Genomic DNA, 24069 nt, shown 5'->3' on the forward strand with positions numbered 1-24069 from the left:
TTCTGGCTTAGCTAGAGGGCAGGACTGCACATAGGTAGGTGACTCTAGATCTTCATCATATTCTATTCCAAAGGGAAGAGACTAAAAGGAGTCAGCCATTTATTCTGATCGCTAAGAAATTACTAGTCATGCTCTGAAACAGCTCCTCCCATTACACAGCAGTAGGCTTTCTTTGCATCGGCTTCAACTCCTTGTGTTCAGGTACGAGGGTATCAAGAGGTATATCTGAATAAAGTTTTGTATTCTTTTCTTCTTGAACAGAAAATGGACAAAAATAAAGATGGAGTCGTTACTATAGACGAGTTCATCGAAAGTTGCCAGAAAGTGAGTAATGACTCTAAACCATCCCTTTTGCTTTCATCACAGCCAGACTGAGTATTGCCAGCAAGCCACCATGAAGTGAGCAAAACATGAAAATCCTATGCCTAAGTTTACCACTTTTACGCAGCCTGTAAGCCCACTGCTCTGCAAACAATCACCAATGTATACACTCAATTGATCAGCATTTGTAGAGTGCCTACAAGCTCTGTAGGAAGCCCCGGAGACACAAAAGTTGTCCATGGGACTGTGTTTTTGTTCCCTAAATCCTTAGAGAATATTCATCATTTAGGATAAAATAAGGGAGAATTAAATTGCTCTTTACTTAGACTTACTTAGCCTATGACATGTGTATCGTCCATCTTATCTGCATAGATTTAGAATTCTGGTATAGCTAAGTATGCGTCACAGCCCAAGGTTATAGCCAGTTTCTAAGAGAAACGATTGTTTTAATGTGTTTGGACAAGAATGACTTTTTGGCTGAAGCAATAATGGTCTTCAGTCACAAAAACTGAAGAGCAGCAAATTCTCTCTGAGAAATTGGGTAATTTTCTGCCATCTGGTGGGAGACCAGTTTTAGCTTACCTAGATTTGATTTTGGCAGAACCAGTTAAGAATTGGTTCAGATGTTTTGGCAGAACCAGTTAAGAATTTTTTTTAAAAATTGAGACAAAGGAGATCGCTGGTGTTTTAGCTCTTAGCTCTTAGTTCTCTTTTCATATGGGTATACATTCCTTTTCCTGATGGCCTACTTTTTTCTAAACTCAGATCCCGCCTGCGTTAATGGTGATGTTGTTACTTGGCTTCTAGGAGTGGAAGTCGTCATCAGTTCAGCTACCATTTAGCATTATTATAAAAAGCTCACTGAGTGGCATTCACAATCTCCAGGTGCCCCTATAATGCCCAGTCTGTTCCCTTCCTGTTTCTGAGGAATATGCTAAACTGAACGCAGCCCTGGCAATGGTTTTTCCCAAACAATTCTTGCTCTGGCGTTGAGGAAACATTCATTTTTAAACGCCACACAGATTTAGCTCCAGCATATCCAGAAAGAGGTGTAATTACCGCAAACACGTCCCAAAGCCTCAACCTCCAATCTTCAGGAACCTGATGGCTCTTAGCTCATATACAAACCCTGTTTCCATTTAGCCTCTCCGCCCCCCAAGTTTCCATTCTGGCATTCTGATTTGAGAAATATCCTCTATTAACACCAAGTAAGATTTACATGAAGCGTTAAAAGCCTGATTGTCTTAACAAAACATAAAACGGGCTCCGCATTACTGTGTGTGTAACATGGACAGAATGCCACGTACATGTGCAAACAGTATTTGAGCTTTTGGCACAGGGGTTGGTTGGTGGGGAAAGGCAGTACTTAGAGGCAAAACGGTGTGCAGCAGGCTCTTGAATGATGTCGTTTCATTCAATGTCATTCATTCAACATCATTTCATTATAATGTTGGTAAGATACCACAGGAACTTAACTCTTGTTTCTACCAATTAGCTTATGGTGAAATTGGTTTCATTATACATCATTTCGCTTAAAGGCACAGAACCAACTGACAACTTAAAGTGAGGGTTTACTGTACTTTCCCCTGCAGACATGCTGAATTTAATCCCACTGTTTCTCCCTTACAGGATGAAAACATAATGCGCTCCATGCAGCTCTTTGAAAATGTGATTTAACTTGTTGAATGTGTCCTCAATCAAACAGACAAATGTGAACTATTCTACCACACTTAAAGTTGGAGCTACCACTTTTAGCATAGATTGCTCAGCTTTTACACTGAGGCATATTATGCAAACAAGCTTTGTTTTAATAAGAAGCAATCCCCAACAGATTTGAGTTTTCCAGTTATAAATTTGCATCCTTTTCATAATACCACTGAGTTCACGGGATGGTCTAAGTCATTTCACACCCTGTGAATATTCAAACCTAATAGAAGCTGACGTATAGTTTTATTGATTCTTTAGCCATGGGATTATCGATGCTTTCACATTAACAGTGATTTTAAAATGTTTATTTTGCTACTCATTTGTATGTATTCAGCCCCAGGATTTTAAATGGTTTTCTAAAATATTGGCATCTGCATTTAATTTCCGGAAATTAATTTTCATGTTTGTATGCTGTAATTCCATTTATATACTTTAAATAGACAAGATTACCACAATTTAAGAAAACAACCACATAGTTCCAGTTTCTATGGATTTGCTGCCTGTTGAAGACATTTACTTACCTGGCATTTTTTTTAAATAATATGAAACAAATTAGTTTATCACCAGCTGTCAGCATATGCCTAACAAAGCTTATTTAATAAGCATTTAATTTTTCATAAATACACATTACAGCCAAGGCCTACAAGATGTATGCAATTTTGGATTTGTTCAATCCTATAGGTTGACTGTTTTCTATTGTGTCACTAAGTGGAAATCCAAGAAAGTATGAAATGAAGTGAGGGTGTTTTTAGGCACACGCAAAGGGTAAGGGGACCTGCCTTCCAGTACTGGTAACACTGAAGAAGAAGTAATTTTTACCAGCATGGAAGGCCTAGTCCATTTCTTCCCCAACTCTCTCACTGCACCTTTATGTACCTTACCATTCAGGGACAAGGAAATCTTGATGACCCCAATGCCCACTAGGAACAAACAGCAAGCAGGACTCACTCTGAAAGCACCAGTGATTCCATTATCTTGAGAACTCTAAATACCAAAATCTAGTAGAAAATGAACATAAATGCTGAGCAACTCATCTGGACTGTATTAGGACTTAGCTTATCCTAAAACTCCAATAATTCCGATCCTTTTTAATGCTTTTAAGCCAAAATTGTAAATTTGCCACCTTACCGAAGATACACACACCGTCCTTATTTTGCAGAAATATCACAAGACTACGAGGCTACATATAGTGGGAGGAAACCTGCAGCTGTCTTTGCCACAATAAATCAGGTATCTATTCTGGTGTAGAGATAGGATGTTGAAAGCCGCCTTGCTATCACCAGTGTAGACGTTAAGAGTAGTACAATACATGTACACTGAGATTTGCCATCGCGTGTTTGTGTAGACTCAATGTGCACATTTTGTATTTCAAAAAGAAACAAATAAAAGCAAATAAAATGTTTATAACTCTACTGTATCTTACAGGTCTTTATTCCAAATTTGATCATTCCTAGATTTCAAAAAATGACATTTTTCTTATGGCATTTTCTAGATAGTTTTGCCTTGGGTGGTGCTAAGTGCAATGACGAAGGGTAAAGGCAAAGGGGCTAATATGACCTGAGGATGTGAGCGTGAGTGAAGACCCGAGGACACAGTGGACCAGACAGGGGACCAGGAAGCACAAAAGATCTGCGGGAGGACGAGCATTAAGGCTCTTCAGAGATTACCTGGATTCTTTTCAGTAATTAAAAACCTGTGAGACTACATCTGAAGAATTGCAAAGAAAGGGAGTTCTCCGACGCTCTGGACTATCATATTGCTGCCTCTATATAGGAATGCCCCCTGCTGTCCATCCCTTCAAACCCATCAGGCTGCTTTGGATTTGGTGTGACGGCTCAAGCTGCTGTGGGCCCTGAAGTTTCTCTTGCCCAGAAGACAGGAGGTCCTGTTCCTGTTTTCTGTTTCTCTTCTATGCCTTTCTCTGTAGAATGATCCAGATGCAGCTTCTACCACATCAACACTCAGAATGATGCCTATAAATTGTTGCAAAAACTTTTTCAATTGAATCAATTGTACAACATAAGCAAGTACAACAAAATCACTGACTACATATGAGTTTTAAGATTTTAATTTCTGAATATCTTCATGTACTGAATATCCTTAGTCTTTTCAGACTATAAAATACAAAATAGCATCTATTTAAATACAATTAACACCTAAAGTTTAGGTAGTTTTAATGAGTTGGGATAAACAACATACTCGTAAGGGAATTTACACATTAAAATTTTTTTTTTTCTTAAACTAGAATACCCTGGAAAGAAATTTCCCCAAGCATTCTACATTATAAAATACATATTTATAAATGGCAATTAAGAGGGAAATCACAAATGTTGTCCACTATTTTAAATTTCCATAGGCTTAATATAAAATCCAGAAATGGCAAACTGTCTAGAAATACGTATACAGTTACAAACTGATTGCAAAAACGATGTTACCAATAAAAGGCACTAGAAAATAAATACAAACATCCATTGCAAATCCAATAATGGTTGTTCACACAAAGATTAAACATGAAAAGTAAAACCCACAAAACTGTACTATTATATAACTTTTTAAAATAGCTTTCCATCATTAACCAGTCTTTTTTGTTGCCGAATCATTTTTACTATGATTCAATGGTATTTTATATTTTTGTCTTAAACTAGTAAATAATGAATGGTGGCTGTGATGTATAAAAGAATAAACTGAAGTGAACCTGCAAAGGTCCCAGAGGTACCCATGGTCAGCACTGAATACCTGTCACCAGGTGGTAAGATTTTTGTTGGCTTCCTTCTTCAACAACATATGGAACAATATGTTGGAATTTTAGATTTGATGATGATAAGGCTTCCCTGGCAAGAGAAAAAAAAGTAGCCTCATTAGTATCATGCTGGGTTCCCCTAACAGATGTTCCATTTGCAGGAGCATGCCTAAAAAACAAAGTGTCCAAAACTCAAAACAAATAAAATGGGATAAGAGCAGAAGGATGAAATGAGAAGTGCAAACTTTTTTCTGAGTTAAATCAAATATAGGTTGTTGTCTCTTACTGTTTTTTTGAAAATATACAACTAGGAAGGTAGTTTGGAAGCAGACGACCAGTATTTGAATTCACCTTCTGCTGGTCACCTCACTATCAAATGTGGGGGTAATTATCTCTCTGCACCTCAGTTTCTAGATTTTTAAAAGGGCGGTAAGAACAAAACCTCCCCCTGACGGTTGTAGTAGAGATTAAATGAGTTAAAGTCTAAAAAGTACTCAAGAGAATTTCTGGCAGGTATTAAGTTCCCACGTGCTCTCAATCGAGCTCGGGTGTGTAAGTATGTATCCTTCCCAAGACAAAGGTGCATATCACTTAGAAAAAAATTAAGTCAAACTCAGAATGAACCATTTCCCATTTAAGGCAGGTTGTAAACTGATTCGTTATAAGAAAACGACACTGTGACTGTCTGCAACTGATTATTTTTGTTTCCCGGAAGTTGAGTCCATCACGGTAATACACACAGGCCTTAAGAAATAAGAAACTGCAATACTGAGAAGAATCTTTTTTAAAGACTTACCTGTAAGCACTTAAAGAGAAAATATATAAACATTTTAGAAGGGAAAGAAGAACATTCATTAATTTCATGAAGGATTTACAAAGTACCCAAAGCAAGTGCAATAATAACAATTAAGCCAAGGGAAAGTCTTTGATATGTAATTGTGATTTCCTATTGCAATTACATTAATTATTATTAAAATATTAGGACATGACAAGCAGAGGAAAAAATCTGAAGGAATAAATAGTACTTAATAGCCCTTATGACTTCAGAATATTTTTTTATTCTGTACCAGCCTGATTAAAAACTAATAAAGATTAAGTAGTAAGAGAGGAACTCCCTGGCTAGCTGTCTCTGGGACCATGGGTTGGTCATGTACATCTTCAGTATTCCCCCTCCAAATCATAGTGCGCTATTTCTAAACTTTACGCAAACCATCGCCAACTCCGCACACACACCCAGGAAATCTAACATGCAGGACACACCCCTTTCTACTTGCCCCACTCCCCATGCCCATTCTGGGAAGAGTTTCAGATAGAAAAGCTGTGCCATCATTATTTAGCATTGGTTTACTTGCATTTCATAGGGGAGGAAAGAACAAATTCATCTTGCATTCCAATTCTCAGAACAACAACCACATTGCAAGCAAGAAGAATTTCCTTTCTGCCGAGAAGGGAGGTGGACTGGCTAGTGGATGGTTCTGTACACATCACCACAAGATGTCTGAATGCTAATCCTCTGCCTAGCACCTGCACACAACAAAGAAGAAATCTATTATCTAGCAGCCTTGGGACTTACTTTCTCCTCAAACATCATTCCAGGCATTCATCATGGAAAGAATATCAATTTAAAAAGTCACGGACACTGGTCAAATTAGGTAATTTAGGCAAAGCTTAAACGAAAACATCTGCCATTTTAAAACTGCATACAATCATTCTCGATAGTTAATTCCTTTAGAAGAATGAAACTATATTCTGCATTGTTAAGATAATCACATGCAACTCTTTCATTAAGATCTGATTAAACGTAATCTCCAAAACAAGATGGGATCACTGCTTTATGGAAATACTTCCAAGACTAGATTATCTGAACACTTCTTTCAAAAGATGAAAACTCAACCTATTTACTTGACATAGCACAGTAATAATGAAATCTGCTACATTATTGCAAGTTAAAATAATCAAATGACTCACTCCTGTGTGTGCATGCACACATGCGCACGTTCAAGCACACGTGCGCTTCCAGATGTAGTAGTGCAGGCATCTGGAAATCTCATTTCAACCTTTGATTATGGGCAAATTATATATATATTTTTTTTGATAGAAAAGATGGCAAGTGAAAAGAAGAAAAAGGTACTCTGTCTTCAATGAGCGCTCTGCATTAGTCCTTCTGTTTTCTGAACTTTCCACTGATCAAAGCAAAGACATCCAAAATAAACAAAACCAAACAAACAAAAACACTGTAAAGCTGCACCACACAGACTACCTGCCATGTAGGAAGCACAATGAGAGGGCGCAGGCCCTGTACTTATACAAGCTGGGTCTGAATCCCAGCTGAAAACCTGGGCTACCTAGGCGAGACTGAAACTCTGAGCTCTCCAATGAAAATAATCCTATCAACTCCACATGGTTGTTCGCGGCTGAAATGAAATACTGTATGTTATACAGCCAATTTTGTAAGACAACTAAAAAGAAAAAGAAAACAATTATGACGTAAGGGATAATGTCCTACTCACACTTCCACCATGCTGCTCCAGTTTCTGCAAGGCACTGGTGATCGGCTCTTTGAATTTCTTGTCCCTTAGTCTCTTGGAAAGCTTTTAAAATAAGATTGGCAAAATGAAACGATTTGAAAAAGTAGAAATATTCACCATAAGCATTACTAAAACTTCACTAACAAATAGGCTAACTAGAAATAATGTCATTGAGGCTTTACTGTATAGTAAGTACATGAACACCACTGAATTTTATAGTTCAAGGTTTCTTTTAGGAAATGAAATGTCTCATTGAAATGGATATATAGTAGACGCCACTCTATTTAGTAAAAAAAAACAACAATGAATTTATACTATTTCAAAAACCAATCCTACAAAATCCTCTACAGTGTGATATCCAGAGTAAGTTTTCTATGAAATTGCATACTTTTCCGTTCTATAATTTGCAAGAGCATTTGGAGGACTATTATGGAAAGCTAAGCCTCTAAAACACAGTTGTTTCCTACAGTAAAAATGGGAAGAGCCAACAAAGAGAGCATTTACAAGAATAATTCAGTAACAGTGACAGAAGAATCGGACTAGAAACCACAAGACCATGTGTCCCTAGATATGCCCTGAATGGGCCTCCGTTGGATGGGTGGTCTTTGCAAGGGGGGGAGGGTACAAGGTGAATGAGGACAGAATCACAGGAGCACAGAAGCAAACAGTGCAATTCAGGTACAAAGGACAACCTGAAACTTTGTTCCACCATCAAATGACTGCAGTACTCGCCTGGTCTCTACCGGACCCTCCTCTAGAAACCTCCTCCCTTTGCTGATTTTAATGTGTCCTTTCACTGTAATAAACTGCAACACAGCTTTTTTGAGTTCTGTGAGTCCTTAGAGCAAATTGTTCAGCCTAAGGGTTGTCTTGGAAACTTCCTTAGCTACAGTGTCCCAGCATATATTGTCATAAAGATTATACTACATGTCACAGGAAAAACTCCCATCCTGAGGCGCTTTACAGACTCACTAAAACACTTACACCGAAGGGAGGTCCAAGATGGTGAATCAGATAAATGCTATGCCTACTACATCCCAGGATCCCAACAAAATTACAAATAAATTACAGAACAATCAACCTCAAGAATCATCTGAACACTCGCTGAACAGAATCCCTATAACTGAGGATATAAAGAGGCCACATCGAAATTGGTAGGAGGGATGGAGACATGAAACAAGCTGCCTCCCAATCCACAGATAGTAGTTGAACGCCGGGAGGGACCCCTTGGTGGCAGAGGGCCCCCCTGAAGAAGGAGAGAGCCCAGCCCCACGCCGGGGTCCCCAGCTGAGGGGTCTGGTGTTGGAAAGAGGAGTTCTGGCAGCGAAAATCAGTGAGGACTTTATCTGCCCTTCCAGGGGGAGGAAGGCGGCGGGAAACCCAGACGCCCTTTTGTAGAGCCGGCACATGGACGTGCTAGCTTGTGGGCACTTGCCTGGTCTCTGGTGTAGGAGAGGCAGCTCGGGAGGCCCAGAGTCGTGGGGGAAGAACTGAGTTGCATGGCGTTGGTGCAGGAGATAGAGAGACAAGAGCCAGTGTTGTCCCTGTGTGGAGCCTGCACACGTGTGGCCTACAGGAGGGCACCAACTTTTCAGGGGTAAGCCCTCCCCGAAAGGGCCAGGTCTGGGACCGCACTGGTCTTGTGGAATCCACGCGTGTGCACTGCTTTGGTGACGCCCCAGGTCCCTGCACAGCGAACACCTGGTACTACGTCACCCAGGAAACTCCTGACTGCTAGGCTGCCGGCCCGCCGCGCAGGCTGTGGAAACCTGTCTGAAGCGGGCAGAGGGCCTGCAGAGGCCTGGGAAACACTTGCTGGCGCGCGGTAACCCAAGACTGCGCTGTAGCTTCTCTTGGGCGGCTCTTGGGAACCTGGAGGCCTGAGGCCAGTGGTGGCTGGCCACAGTGTCTCAGGGTGTTTTAGCGCGGTGGTGGCAGGCCCAGCACTGGTGCAGGAGCCAAGACTGCACTGACATTGTAGAAACCACCTACCACACCCCTTAGGTCCCTGGAACCCTGCCCACCTACAGCTGCACTGCCAGGGGCACTCTGGGCACCTGGGCGTACAGCCCCACACCACAAGCTGTGGGGGTCTTTTACAGCAGCAGACAATCCGTGCCAGCCTGCAAGAATTTTCATGGTGGCGAGCGACCCAAAAACTGTACCACAGCCAATCTGAAATAGCTCTCGGAAATTTGCAAGTCTGAGGCGGTAAATTTCTGAGGGGTGCAGTATTCCTTGGGCACAGGGCAAGGTGGTCACAGGACAGGCATTGGCATAAGAACAGAATCTGTGCTAACGTAGTAAAAATCACTGGTCACATTTCACGACTCCCTTGAACTCCACCCCACCCTGCTGCATCGCCAAGGGCACTCTCAACACTGGGTCAAACGGCCAGACACACACACCTAAGGAGGCTCTTTCAATGCCTGGGCCTTATAGGCAGGCAGCAGGTGGCCTAGGGGGCTCTGGGCCTTTTGCTAAGCTGCCTCAGGCCCACTATTGGTGGCAGCCAGCCTCAGTTCACACTGAGGCCACCCCCACATGCCTCCAGGTCCAGCACAGGCAGCAGACAACCACATACAGCTTTGTGGCTCCCACCAGGTATCCACAGGCCAGTAAGAGGCAAGGCTGAAACTGGCCTGCATGGGAGCCCCTCCCAAGAGACACCAGATACAACATACCCAGAGGCCAGCTTCAGACCACACCAGAGCACTACCTGGATAGTCCCACAAGCAGCACACATAAAATGGGGTCTCAACAGGCATAAGAACCTGCAGGGGCAAAGCTTCCTCTGAGGGGTCAGCCCCTACACAGTAGGTCATACACTGTGAGCATAGCCAATCCACACAGTTAGTCAGCCTGGAAGTCAATCCCACCCACTGATATGCCAAAAGCAATCAAGGTTCACCTACAACAGGAGAACGCACACAACACACTCAAGGGACATTCCTGGAACACAAACACAGGAGATGAGGGAAAATGTGCCATTAGACCATAGAGGACACATACTGCATAAGGCCACCCAGCACAGACTGAGAGACATAGAAGATCTAACTAATAAATAGAAGCAAACACAAAGAGGCAACCAGAATGAGGAAACAAACAAAAAAAATAAACATGTCCCAAATAAAAGAGGAGAAATCTCCAGAAATAGAACTAAATGAAATAGAGGCAACAAAACTATCACAGAGTTTAAAACACTGATTATAAGAATGCTTAAGGAACTTAGGGAGAATTTCAACAAGAAATAGCAAGCATAAAGAAGGACATAGAAACCGTAAAAAAAAAAAAAACAGTCAGAAATAAGGAATACAATAATTGAAATGAATAATACACTAGAAGGAAATCACCAGCAGATTAGATGAAGCAGAGGACTGAATCAGCAATTTAGCAGAATACACCCAAATGGAACAACAGAAAGAAAAAAAAATAATAAAAAAACAATGAAGATAGTTTAAGAGACCTGTGGGACACCAGTCCTAACAGCATTCACATCATAGAGGTACCAGAAGGAGAAGAGAGGGAGCCAGGGATCCAGAACCTAGTTGAAGAAATACTGACCCAAAACTTCCCTAACCTGGTGAAGGACAGTGACATACAAGCCCAGGAAGTGCAGAGAGTTTCAAACAAGATGTACCCAAACAGGCTCACACCAAGACACATCATGGTTAAAATGGCAAAGATGAAAGACAAAGACAGAATCCCAAAAGCAGCGAGAGAAAGACAACTACCGTGTTTCCCCCAAAATAAGACCAGGTCTTATGTTAATTTTTGCTCCAAAAGATGCATTAGGGCTTATGTTTAGGGGATGTCATCCTGAAAAATCATACTAGGGGTTATTTTCCAGTTAGGTCTCATTTTCAGGGAAACACGGTAGTCACTTATATGGGAGCTCCCATAAGACTAACAGCTGATTTTTCTATAGAAATTTTGTAGGCCAGATGGAAGTGGCAGCAAATATTCAAACTGATGAAAAACAAGGGCCTACAACCAACACTACTCTACACAGCAAGACTATCATTTAAAATTGAAGGACAGATAAAGAGCTTCCCAGACAAGAAAAAGCTAAAGGAATTCATTACTACCAAGGCAGTATTACTGGAAATGTTAAAAGGAGTTCTTTAAGCAGAAAAAAGGAGAAAACAAACAAACAAAGGAAGACAAAAATCTTAATAATAAATGGAAATAACTATGTAGCTATCAATAATCACTTTAAATTTAAATGGATTAAATGCTCCTATCAAAACATATAAGGTAGGTAGCTCAGTGGTTAAGAAAACAAGACCCATGCATATGCTGTCTACAAGAGACCTCAGATCGAAAGACATACATACACAAACTGAAAGCAAAGAAATGGAAAAAGATATTTAATGCAAATAAACGAGAAGAAAACTGGAGTAGCAATACTTATATCAAACAAAACAGACTTTAAAATGAAGACTATAATAACAGACAGAGAAGGACAGTACGTGATAATAAAGGGATCAATTCAACATGAAAACATAACCCTAGTAAACCATCTATTCACCCAACAGAGGAGCACCTAAATATATAAAACAAATATTCACAGACATAAAGGCAGAGCTCAACAGTAACACAATCATTGTAGAAGACTTTAACACCCCAGAAGACTTACACCAATGGACTGATCCTCCAGACAGAAAATCAACATGGTCTTAAATGACACACTAGACTAGATGGATTTAATTGACATTTTTAGAGCATTTAACTCCAAAGCAGCAGAATATACATTATTTTCTAGTGCAGATGGAACATTTTCCAAGACAGACTACATGTTAGGCCACTAAATAAGTCTCAACAAATTTAAGAAGACTGAAATTATATTGAATGTCTTCTCTGACTATAGTGGTATGTAACTAGCAACCAATTACAAGAAAAAAAGTGAAAAACACACAAACGCATGGAGACTATATAACATGCTACTAAATAATAAATGGGTCAGCAATAAGATCAAGGAAGAAATCAAGATACCTTGAGAAAAATGAAAACGAAAACACATGACGCCAAATCAATGGGACACAGTGAAATCAGTCTTAAGAGGGAAATTCATAGCAATGCAGGCCTACCTAAAGAAACAAGAAAAATCTCAAAACAACACTATCTTTACACCTAAGGGAACTGGAAAAAAAAAAAAAAAGCAAAATAAGCCCAAAGGGAGTACAAAGAAGGAAATAATAAAAATTAGAGCAGAAATAAATGAAATAAAGACAGAAAACAAGAAAACAAAAAACAATACAAAAGATCAATGAAACCAAGAACTGGTTCTTTGTAAAGATAAACAAAATTGACAAACCTTTAGCCAACTCATCAAGAAAGAGAGAGAGAGGACCCAGATTAATAAAATCAGAAATGAAAGAGTAGAAGTGACAACAGACACCACAGAAATACAAAAATTTTAAAGAAAATACTACTTGCAACTTAATGCCAACAAATTAGACAATCTGGAAGAAATGAATAAATTTCTGGAAGTATACAATCTTCCATGGCTGAATCAAGAAGAAACAGAATATCTAGACGGAACGATTACTATCAACAAAATTGAATCAGTAATCAACAAGCTCCAACTAACAAAAACCCAGGACCAGATGGCTTCAAATGTGAATTTTACCAATCATTCCGAAAAGAACTATTACCTATTCTCCTCAAACTGTTCCAAAAAGTCCAGAAGGAAGGAAGGCTTGCAAGATCATTTTATGAGGCCACTATCACCCTGATCCCCAAACCACACAAGGATATTACAAAAAAAGAAAACTATAGGCCAATATCCGTAATGAACAAAGATGCAAAAATACTCAACAAAATATTAGCAAACCAAATTCAGCAATACATTAAAAATATCATACACCACGACTGAGTGGGATTCATTCCTGGTATTGCAAGGTTGGGTCCCATCTGCAAATCAATTAACGTGATATACCACATTAACAAAATGAAAAATAAAGTCAAATGGTCATATCAATACTGGTTGTGGAGTACAGCATAGGGGATACAGTCAGTGGAATTGTTAACAGCTGTATACAATATCAGAGGGATAGTAGATTGGGGGAGGAGAGTGATCACTGTGTGAGGGGTATAAATGTCTAATCATTGTTGTTTTGTACACCTGAAACTAATTTAAAAAAAAAGGAAAAGAAAAGAAAAAAATAAATTAAAACATAATAAAAACAACTTACAATGAAAAACAAAAAGAAGAAAGGTGAAAAACATGACTGTGGTAATATATAATTACATGAGTATGTATAAGTGCTGTGTCTAATTCATAACTAATCAACATGAGCATGATACCACTACACTGTTCATTAATTTTTGTCCACTCAACTTTTGCCTACTTTTTATTGCAACTCTAAATTCTGCTCATGTAGGTGCCTTCCATAAAAAATAAAATAAAATAAAGATTATACTGTCCATTAGTAAAATGTTTTATGAACTACTAGGTCTGATGTCTGTATTTTTTGGTTAGGATGATGAGTTTCATTTTGAGGTTTTGAATCACTTTAATAATTAATGTGAAGCCATTAAATTATGAAGAAATATGGATATGGCATGATACATATTCACAACCGCTGTCTCGTCTTTTTAGTACTCACACTTGTAAGCAGATGTTTCAGATGGTCATTTAGAGAAGGACCAACGACAACACTTAACTGCACCAGAGCATTCAATCCTCTTTCAAACACTTCATCATCCAAATGGACCTGTGATGCGATGATTGGGCAGTGATGTAGGAACAGGGAGGGAAAGAAGAGAAAGGAGAGGAAGGATGGGATGGAGAAAGGGCAAGCCAGTGAAGGGGAAAGTAAGACTGAGCATTCAAAATTAGAGGATAATCAACCAAACCCAGAATTTAAAATATAATCTTTAATGCCGGACATGCCGGAGCAATTAACACATTTTCAGCTTGATCAAAACATTAATTAAAATATACCAAAGCAGCAAGACTCCTCTGAGGTTCATTACTTTCTCTAAACCCACAAAATGTCCCTTTTTACCTTTAGTACATCCTTTCAAGGTGTCTTCAAGTAAGTAAATCACCTGGCTCTGATTTTTTATCTTAAAAAATTAGTGGCCTAATTTTGCACACATATCAAAACCACAGGTAAAGGACTAATTTGCGTATTAATTTGGAGGAAAATAAAGACATAAAGTATCCTACATGTACTACAGAAAGTCCACAGGAATAAAGGACATACCAGAGCTGCCTTTAGCACAGGAATCAGTCTAGGAAGCAAAGGCACAGCTTTTTCAGGAGCACCCTGGACCAGAAGTAATTCTCTAAAACCCTCCTTTGACACAAAGGTGTATGGATGTCTAGTCTCTCTCAGACCCTGCCAAAGACAAAAAAAAAAAAAAAAAAACAACAAAAAAAAACAAACCACAAAAAAAACAAAAAACATGATTTACTACTCATTTGATTAAGTTAATAACAAAAACATCAAATCCTTATTGGTCTAAGTGAAAATTAAGTTTTATTATTATTGTTTTCCTTATCATGATATATGACTTCAGTAATTAAAATTGAACCAAGAAATTGTGGATAAATAATGCAATTTACTGATGAGTTACAAAATAACCTTTAATGCAATTTTAAATGTCCCCCCCCCAAAAAAAAAATAAACACTCAGGAGAGATGGAGTAATTACCTCAGCTAAAGTAATAAGAAGAGGATCAAATGGAAGATTGTCAGGAGGACATTCCCACTGTAATCTGTGTTTTACTGAACCATGGACCAATCTAAAATATAAAACGCAGTCAACGTAACAAGGATTACGTTAAACAGGGATTATCTAACATATAAATACTCTTTCTAGAACATAACCATATTAGAATTTTGTAACATAGGAAAACCATGACTTCAAAACATATTACAAACACATTTCATAAAGCAATCTATAATCCTACAAATTCCTACTCTTTCAGCAAAATTGTTTTGGTGCCAAAACTAAACAACCCCACATTTATAAATCTACAGTCTTGGAATTGGAGCATGTTGCTATCCGTGTGTCTTAATACAAATGTTACAATTAATATGTTTCAGTCAAAATTATAACAAAATAGGCACTCTACAGAAAATAAAAAAATGCAAACAAATGTGATCATTAGAAACAATAATTTGTTTTATAAGGAACACTGTCAGATATAGATCACTGAACCCTAACACAAATGATCTGAAGCCAAGCCAGGTTTTATCCTTGTTAAGGAGAAGAAAACTGAGGCCAGGAAGGTGAGATGCCACAGGCAAGGTAACAAAGTGGCAGCCTCTTGAATTAAAGCTACTGCTGCTGCTTCTCTTTTTAAACAGTCTTTACTGAAGTATAACCGACATGCAATAAACTGCACATATTTAAAGTGCACAATGTAATATGTCTTCATGTATGAATACATCCAGTGAACCACGGCCACAAACACAATGAATTATGATAAATAATATCATCCCCAAATGTGTCTTCACATCCCTTTTGTAATGTTCTGAACTTCCTGACTCCTTCATTAGTGTTATTTTTGCAACATTGTTTTGTTACATTTTTAGCAACAATAAATTGCTCTGAGCAGGGAAGGCAGTAAAAGAACCTTAAAATAGGGTTTTGATTTGGAACATAAATATTAAATAATAATAAATTGTAGAATGTTTCTGGAACTTATTTTTCACTCATAGTCCTCCAAATCTGAAAATACCACCAAAAACATTTCTTGAATATTAGAAAAATAACAAAAAGAATGTTGTGGTTATTCTTTCCACATGAAAATGAAATATTCTATCATCCAGAACAGGCTTAAATTGGATATACTTAGAAGAAATAAATGTTTCTCGACAGTAAAATCTGAAAATTATATCACTTTATTAGTAACCTATATTATTTTCTTTAAAATAGTCCTGATGTCTGTCCAGAAATGTGGCAAGAATTACATCTAAAATAAGCAAAAACAGACATATGTACTCATTAAGAAATGTAATTTCAACAAATATAACTTTGAAATTTATGAAATTTTGAATTTTTGAAAGATAATTTCAAAAAATGAAACAATTTCATTAAATTGTCAACTTTCAGTTTACAAACAAAATTGGATTATTTATTTGCACCTTGCCCAAGCCAGTGAATGCTTAAATTGTTTTAGAAACTGCTTGAATCGATTTCCTAAATCATTTGGTGGTTTACTGCAGTTCTATTAGTAATTTTATTTTGGAATTAAAATTATTTTGATCAACAATGTCCCAGGATCTATGCCAATCCAACATCCAAAGTGTAAGTCACCTTTATTTCAACCTCCCTCGTAAATAAAACTTTCCACACATTTAAACTGAACACTGTATTGATTTTCCTCAATTATTTTGAGTGACACGGTCAGTTATAACTTGTATTGATTTTACCTGCAAGGAATACCTCCTTTAGAGTAAATAGCTGCAAATGCAGAAGGGGCTCGTGACTGTTCGCCAAACTGAAATAAAAAAATGACAAGAACACAATAAATATTACCATCACCTCCACTTTGTGATGTCTAATCAATTTTAATCCTGCTCAGGTCAGAGGCAAACGGTCACCCTGACTTTCAAGCCACCAGGTGGGTACCCAGTCACCATTCTACTCAGGTGGCTAAGAAAACCACGCACTCTCACGGGACTGAAGCCACAGCCAAGGGCACACTGGGTGCTTCCATCCACCACTAACAGCTTCAGAAGGCTTGAAGGGGGCTGAAACTATATACGCAATAAATATAATATAGACCAATATAAATATTATAAATATAACGAAGATAAAACATCTTTCCACCCCCTGCCCACTGTGACTTTCCAAGGTGAGAGCTGAATGGAGAAGAGGTGTTAAGTAAAGGGCAACATATTTTTTTTCAGCCTTCGGCACATTTCCTATTTGTCCTCCAGCTAAATACAGATGGTCTGGATGGTCAAAGAATCTTAATTTCTCCAGACTGGCTTTATGCTTCTATGAAAATCAAAGGCTTAGGTTGGCAGGGGTTTTTGATAGAGATGGACACTGAGCAAGACTCTCACAAACATATGCCCAGATGTGTCTGCTTAGACATGTAACTTCACAGCTTTTGGTTTTGCTACACATCATTATCTTAAGAAAAGATTAATTGTGTATCTACTCCCAAAGGCGATTTAAGAGATGATCAATCACAACAGTTAAACAATCACAGCATAATTTCAATATAATTGATCAGGGACTTAGAGGCACAGAAGGTAAATATTTTATCACATGGTAACTTGAATATAATCAGACGAAATACAGTTGTCTAAATTACAAAATATAAACTTACTATATATAATTGGCTAAAAAATGTTTTAAACACATGTAGTGATTTAAAAATATACTTCAGAGTATAAGTTTAGAATTCGCCCTTTCCTCTGGAAAAATTATGAAAGTGGCTTATGAAAGTATTTTGAGTAAAAATACATACATGAAATTTCATTAAAATATTATAACAAAAGATTTATTTGCAAAGTCAATCCATGTTCTGCACAGTAATTTACAGCAATAGAAATATTTCACTCATCTAGTTATAATTCCTGCTAAGAAAAACATAAGTTTTAAAAATTGTTTTCAAGTAAGAATCATATCAGATAAGGAAATTAATTAGAAAAAGTGTTGCTTTCATTGGGGAAAAATATTAAGACAAATGAGGACTATAAACTCCCACAATTAAATATGGGAAAAGGAGCAACAGCAAGAAGATATCAAGGTACCCTTCAGGATTTCAATTTCCTTGACACTGTCGATTACTGAAAAAAGCATAGGAACACAGATACTCAAACTGGTTTTCATTTTTCTTTTCTAAGTCAGACAATCTCCTTCTGCCCTCAGATAGTTAGTTCATTGCATCCTTGCTTAAGTATCTGCCATATTTCATCTGCCATCAAAATCAATGTCTCGGCCACTCTCATAATCCCTTTCAAGGGCTGAAACCACTATCCTCTTCACCTACACAAGAAGACTGGGCCGGACACCACCCAGGTGTATTGCACAGCTGTGTTCACTTTTGGATAATTCACTGACCTACACACAGTTATGTACTTTATGTGCACAAATCTCATGTTTGTTAAGTCTGACTAAATTGCTATGAAAAGGCAAAAAAAGAGGATAGTACCATAGTTAGGATTTCTGGAGCTAATTTATAGATCACAGCAAAATGGCTAGAGACCTTTACGCAACTCTAGAGGCATGTAATTCATCCTATGGTAACGAACTACAAGTTTAATCACTGATCCTGTATTAGGAAGTCAAACCACCACAGCAAATAAAAACTAAAGCTGATGTACAATTTACTTTATATCCTACAATATTCACCCGGGAATGGGACAGAGCACACCAACACTGGTTACTGTTGACTTTACACCTTCTCACCTGGACACTCACTCCCACATCAGCTCCATTCTCCATCACGGCGACCACATGCCCTTCCTTCATCAGTACCTCAACACTAACAAACAAAAGAGACTTAAGACAGCATTCGGATGGTTCCATAGTGCGCCAAGCGCACGTTACTCTGAAGTCTACGGAGTCAGGAATCTCTTTTGTACTTACCGGGTTAATTGTTTTAGGGTTAAGTTTATCACTTGGTCGAGGATGAAGTTTTCCTGCAGACTCTAGAGAACTGGTTGGTGAGGAGGATTTGCTTCGTTGAACTGTAGTTCTATGTTTTATTTGTGCACCTGATGATGCCCTTTGATTACAGTTACCTGGAAAGAAGCAGAAAATCTCAACAAAAAAAGAGGTGAAAACAACAGAGCTTACCCCTCATTCATCTGTATAATAGAACGTGTTGTTACCGTGCTTCCCCGAAAATAAGACATAGCTGGCCCATCAGCGTCTTTTGGAGCAAACATTAATATAAGACCCAGTGTTATATTAATTATTATATTATATTTTATATTATACTATATTACACCAGGTCTTATATTAAAATAAGACCGGGTCTTATATTGATTTTTGCTCCAAAAGATGCATTAGAGCTGATGGTCTGGGTAGGTCTTATTTTCGAGGAAACATGGTAATACAGTTCACTTCTTCATTTAAAAAGCAACATTCTGTACCTGTCACTCTGTTTCTCAACTGTACGTCTCCATGGCACTCTGGTTTCTGCATCGCTTGCCTTTTATTCCTGTAGTTAAATAAAACTTGATTTCAAAAATTGGCAGGGGGTGCAGGGTGGGGATTGGAATTCATTAACAGTATAAATACCAAAACAGAAGAGAGTAGAGAATACAATAAAAGACACACAAAAAAGGCATGGTATGGAGCAAGACACCTGAAAAGACTAATGAGAAAATATAAAATTGTATCAATTTCGATATCTATTAATAGCAAATTAAAAACTAGCTATAAGAAAATAAGATGTATAAAAGGAAACATTTTTTTTTCCATTCAAAGTATCCAAATAACTGTTAAGACACTGAATTCCAATCTCTGGCTAGATTCAGAAAACATGAACTGGCTTTATGAAAGGAGGGGTTGCCACATCCACTATCATCCCCATTTTCTCCGGCTTCTGTACTTCCAAAGTTCCAAATGTCAGCGTCTGCATATCAAGTCCTACTTTTCCGGTGACATAATGAACTCTCCTACTCAGTGTACCACGAGCTCTTTAAACTGAACAGAACCAAAAATAAGGTTATCACGCTGTTATGAACCCCTCGTTAATTCAAGAACCTCCGGTTTTCTGGTCCGTCAGGCTGAAAAACTTAGATCACTGTTATTCCCTTTTCCTTCATTTCCTACACTTAGTCCTACAGATGTGGTCAACATGGTGTGAGGAGGTAGGAAGAGCTGTGGGATCAGATCTGCATCTCATCTCTACCAATTACGAGGTTTATGAATTCAGGTACATTAATTTCCCTAAGCGTCAGCTTCCTAATCTATTAAAAGGGGGAGGTAAAACAAGCCTGTCAAGGCTGTTGCTGGGTAAATATGATCATATATCAAGTTACTCACCCCATGAATGGTGGTTCACTTCTCCTCTTCCACATTTCCCTCTTTCCTGTTAATAGAAGGGCTCTAGTTTCATAGCCCATGATTTCCTGTCTAATCAAAGTACTTCTAAATTTCTCTACCAAGGAATCCTCCATCACACACACCCAGGCTCATACACCCAACTGCCTGCTGGTGTTTCTAGGCCTAGCTCCAATCTCAAGTTCAGCCTTGCCCCATCTTCTTTGTTTCTCAAATGCTCACTTCCATGGCACTCTAATTTCTGCACTTTTTCCTTACTTCTACTTAATTACTCCCTCCCTCACTTGCATGACACTCCAGTTCTTCTTCCATTAGAGCATTTCCCACTTTGTACCTTCAGTATAGTCATTATATGCATATTAATGATGTATTAATAGTGTCATTACATATATTAATTAAATATATTAATATAGTCATTATATACATATTATTACAGCTCTTCTCATAAGGTAACATGGGTAAAGTCCTCTTCCACTTGCAAATGACTGCTTTTCAAATATTTAAGGACAAAGACTGTCAACTTCTCAGTTTCCTCTTCTTCAGTATAAACACTGATACTTTCTTAAATGATTCCTCCCACGAGATGATTTTAATCTGCTTTGCAAATTAGAAAGCTTCACAATAAGGACAAAGCTCCATGTAATAACACTGAGCCTGAAAATATTTCAAACACGATGTAACCAGATCAGACTGCCTTGTAAAGATAAACTAAATATAAGATTATTTCTGTACACAGAATAATTTTAAATTTCAATTTTCTGGATTGAATACATTGACCTAATTTTCTCATCCTACGACCAGCAGATGATTTACTTTACTTCCCAATCTCACACTTCACATTCATCCTCAAGGCGTTTTCTGGAAATACAGCCATGAATACTTCATTAAATTTGTCAGATATCTTATTCGGAGATAAGCTAAGGCAAGCTTGAAATATGTTGACTGAATATCACGCTTCGGTGATCATTTAGCAAGTACTTACTACTGTATCTGGCCTCTGTTTTGAGAAGTTCCTGAGGGGGACCAACACAATCTAAGTTTCTATTTTAAAAAAAAAAAAAAAAAAATCTGCGTCTTTTTCAACTCTATAACTGGGGATAACTACAGTAAGTATTCTAACTGTATATGAAGACTAGTTAAGTTAATATATGTAAAACGTAAAACATTTAGAAAAGTGCTTGGCACGTAGTAAGGGCTCTAGGAGTTTTAGCATTTTCTTTATAATGGTACAAAATGGTTTTTAGTATCATTATTAACAGCGAGGTCCAGGTGACTGAACAGTTCCCTTTTTTTGAAAAATTTGGTTTGACACCTTGGGCTACATCAATCTGAACATTCAGTTTAAGTTCAGTTTCTTTTGATCGTTAACTTTAATGGCTGACATAGTTGAAAAACATACATCACAAAGACGCCTACCCACAAACATAACAAGTGCACAGTCTGCCACAAAAAATCATGACACACATTTTTCAACACTATCTACCAATTCTGCAAGTTTTTATTGAAACAAGTAAATTTCTACAATTTTTTTTTTATGTCAAAAAGTTGTTCCTGAAGGCACTATTGGGAACGTGCTGCATTATGAATGAGTTCAAAAAGCCAATGAAACCCTTCATCTGACTTCTTCATATGCTAGAAAATTGAGCTTCCAATGGTTTTAAGCATGCAGGACAGTTTTTATGTGTAATATACTTTTGTAATTTTCGGCAACATCAACACACACACACACACAGAGTTGCAAACATTTCTAGGTCCACTTTCAAAACACCCTAGTTTCGTTCCAAAACAATTGGTTGTTCACTTTATTGTTAAAAGTATCACCCTTTGCCTTAAAGACAAACGAAGTGTGTTCAAATCTTTAAATTAATATCTACCTGGGAGCATACCACTGACAACAAACTTGGAGCATGAGTTGTTTGTAAAAAAAATTTTTAAAAATATACTTCATTCATCTTATGTTCAACCACCCTTTCGAGTGCTTTTTCCTTCAATAACATGTAGAGGGTGGTGCAAAAGGGTAATGTTGGAAGTGAAAAATTAAGAATTATTTTGCTATAAATATTACAAGGTCACCCTTCATTCTTTTACAAAACAACATAAAGATCCTAAACAGACACGGGGCTCCACAAACCCAGTGAACCCAGACACCCGAACGCCGTCACAATGTCAGCGCGCAAACACGCAGGGCCCCACTGGGGGACCCTCGCTTCTCCCTAGGGCTTGCTCAGCGGCTGCAGGTGCCTGACGAGGGGCTATAGGCCTCGGCGTCGGTGCTGGGGGCGCGTGCCTTTCTTTCACTGGTTTGGACGGCGCGTGAATCCCATCTTCCTCTAGATGCACTTTACTTCTGCACCCCACTTTGAGACCTGCATATGAAACGGCTAAATTCTCAGGGGGCCAGACACCCGTTATTTCCTATTCTCTAATCCGGTGTTTGGAAAGTTCCCCAAGTGTTTAAGAGGAACCCCATTAAAGAAGCCATGTTCCATCTCTAAAGCGCCTTCAAATTCCAAAGCAGAGACAGCCCCAAATCCACCTGTCTCGATCCCCTTTTACCATAAAATAAATCCAAAGGGCGAGTATTTTAGGGTCTTGAAATCTGCTTTCCATTTTCCTAGCCTCTTCCTCTCCAAAACCATACATTTCTAAATACCTAACACCGGTTACGGCCAGGATGTGGTCAAAATTGGAAAATGAGGAGGTCATCTAGGACAAAAAGAAAAACAAAAACAAAAAAACATTTTTTTTTTTTTTTTAAGGGGTGGAGGGAAAGACGGCTGGTTTCAACTAATGCGAACGAAGGAAGGTACGTTGGGCCAATGCCCGACCCTAGGAAAAAAAAGGGCTCTTGGCTCACAGCCTCTCCAGGATCCTTAGCAACGGATTCCGGCGGCCCTAGCAACAGGCCGGCGAGGAAGCCGCCAGGCCGAGAGCGCGGGCTGCGCCGGGAACCCAGCATCCGCGGCCCACGGCTCCGGGGGCCCGTGCCTACCGCGCCTCTCTCCGGCCGCGATCCGCACACCGGCCGCCACCCCACGTGGGGCTTTTGCTCGGCGCCCACTCGACTACGAACCGTGGTTTCCACCACCAGCCACCCGGGCTCGGGGAAAACGAGGCTTCGCGCGGTGCCCGGATCTGGCGGCGCCGCTCATTGACGACAGACGCCGCGACGCCCTCTCAGCCAATAGTAGGGAGGCCGCACACGCGCCGGCGCTAGGGGGTTGCCCAGGCAACGAGGCGCGAGGCGTTGAAAGGGCAGTTCTTGAGCTAGAGCCTGCCTGGTAACAAAGGGGCACCTGGTGGACGGCGTGTTTGGAATGAGAGGTCCAGGGAGCAGAGGAGCGCACAGGCCCCTACTTCCCTGCGTCCCAGCCTGGCCTCAGTCCCTGTACTAACCCTCACACTGACCTCATGCACTCTAAATACTCAGTGTGCTCCAACTATCCTGCCCCAGAGGAGATAGAGCCAAAGCCATCTGCCTGCCCAGCTGTGGAATTCCGTTTCCTGTCATATCTTACTAAGTCATATGCTATTGCATCCGCGACTACGTAATACATCCATAGTTTAATAATAAAAAGCGTGTGCTTTTGTACTCCAGATTATTTTAATAAAACTGATGCTGCAGGGAAATGTGTCCACTTGCGATTCCACCAAAAGCGATTTGGGTTATGTCATGCAGGGTCTCTGGTCCTGCTCACACCCCCGGGGGTGGACACAGCATGGTGAGGCCAAAAGGAACACCCACGGAGCCATAGATAGGGAAGTCATACCATTATGTTCTCAT

The 24069-nt window shown here is 39.1% G+C and overlaps 2 protein-coding genes across 13 annotated transcripts in view; one reads left to right on the top strand and one right to left on the bottom strand.

Annotated features, from left to right (window-relative positions):
• The window catches only part of KCNIP4 (potassium voltage-gated channel interacting protein 4), a 1007764-nt gene extending 1004324 nt beyond the window's left edge, over positions 1-3440 (top strand). For all 9 annotated transcript variants that reach the window (XM_081048279.1, XM_081048284.1, XM_081048283.1 and 6 more), the window contains 2 exons: positions 262-324; positions 1951-3440. In XM_081048279.1, the coding sequence (XP_080904405.1) occupies positions 262-324; positions 1951-1998 (111 nt within the window). In that variant the 3' untranslated portion in view covers positions 1999-3440. The remainder of the gene's footprint in view (positions 1-261; positions 325-1950) is intronic.
• A 2-nt stretch (positions 3441-3442) lies between these two features.
• Positions 3443-23438, bottom strand: PACRGL (parkin coregulated like). 4 transcript variants are annotated; one of them, XM_081048337.1, is made up of 9 exons: positions 23359-23438; positions 19370-19437; positions 18861-19015; positions 16688-16755; positions 14961-15051; positions 14511-14645; positions 13908-14015; positions 7279-7359; positions 3443-4859 (listed from the first exon to the last, which is right to left on the bottom strand). In XM_081048337.1, the coding sequence occupies exons 2-9, from the start codon at positions 19419-19421 to the stop codon at positions 4803-4805; spliced, it is 747 nt and encodes a 248-aa protein (XP_080904463.1). In that variant the 5' UTR covers positions 19422-19437; positions 23359-23438; the 3' UTR covers positions 3443-4802. The 4 variants fall into 4 exon arrangements, with proteins under 4 accessions (XP_080904463.1, XP_080904462.1, XP_080904465.1 ...); XM_081048336.1 differs by having other exon boundaries at positions 4082-4859; positions 23278-23422; XM_081048338.1 differs by having other exon boundaries at positions 4088-4854; positions 23278-23406.
• Between the last annotated feature and the right edge of the window lie 631 nt (positions 23439-24069).

The sequence above is a fragment of the Rhinolophus hipposideros genome (assembly GCF_964194185.1).
Source record: "Rhinolophus hipposideros genome assembly, chromosome: 1".
Classification (NCBI taxonomy): Eukaryota; Metazoa; Chordata; class Mammalia; order Chiroptera; family Rhinolophidae; genus Rhinolophus; species Rhinolophus hipposideros.

Bases quoted from the DNA above. Each gene is read 5' to 3' on its own strand.
- PACRGL (XM_081048337.1), bottom strand. From the start codon at position 19,421: ATGCAGAAACCAGAGTGCCATGGAGACGTACAGTTGAGAAACAGAGTG. The intron at 14,016-14,510 runs GTATGTCCTTTA...ATCGCATCACAG, and splicing joins CTGTGCTAAAGGCAGCTCTG to GTCCATTTGGATGATGAAGT. The intron at 7,360-13,907 runs GTGAGTACTAAA...TTATTTTAAAAG, and splicing joins TGAAACATCTGCTTACAAGT to CTTTCCAAGAGACTAAGGGA.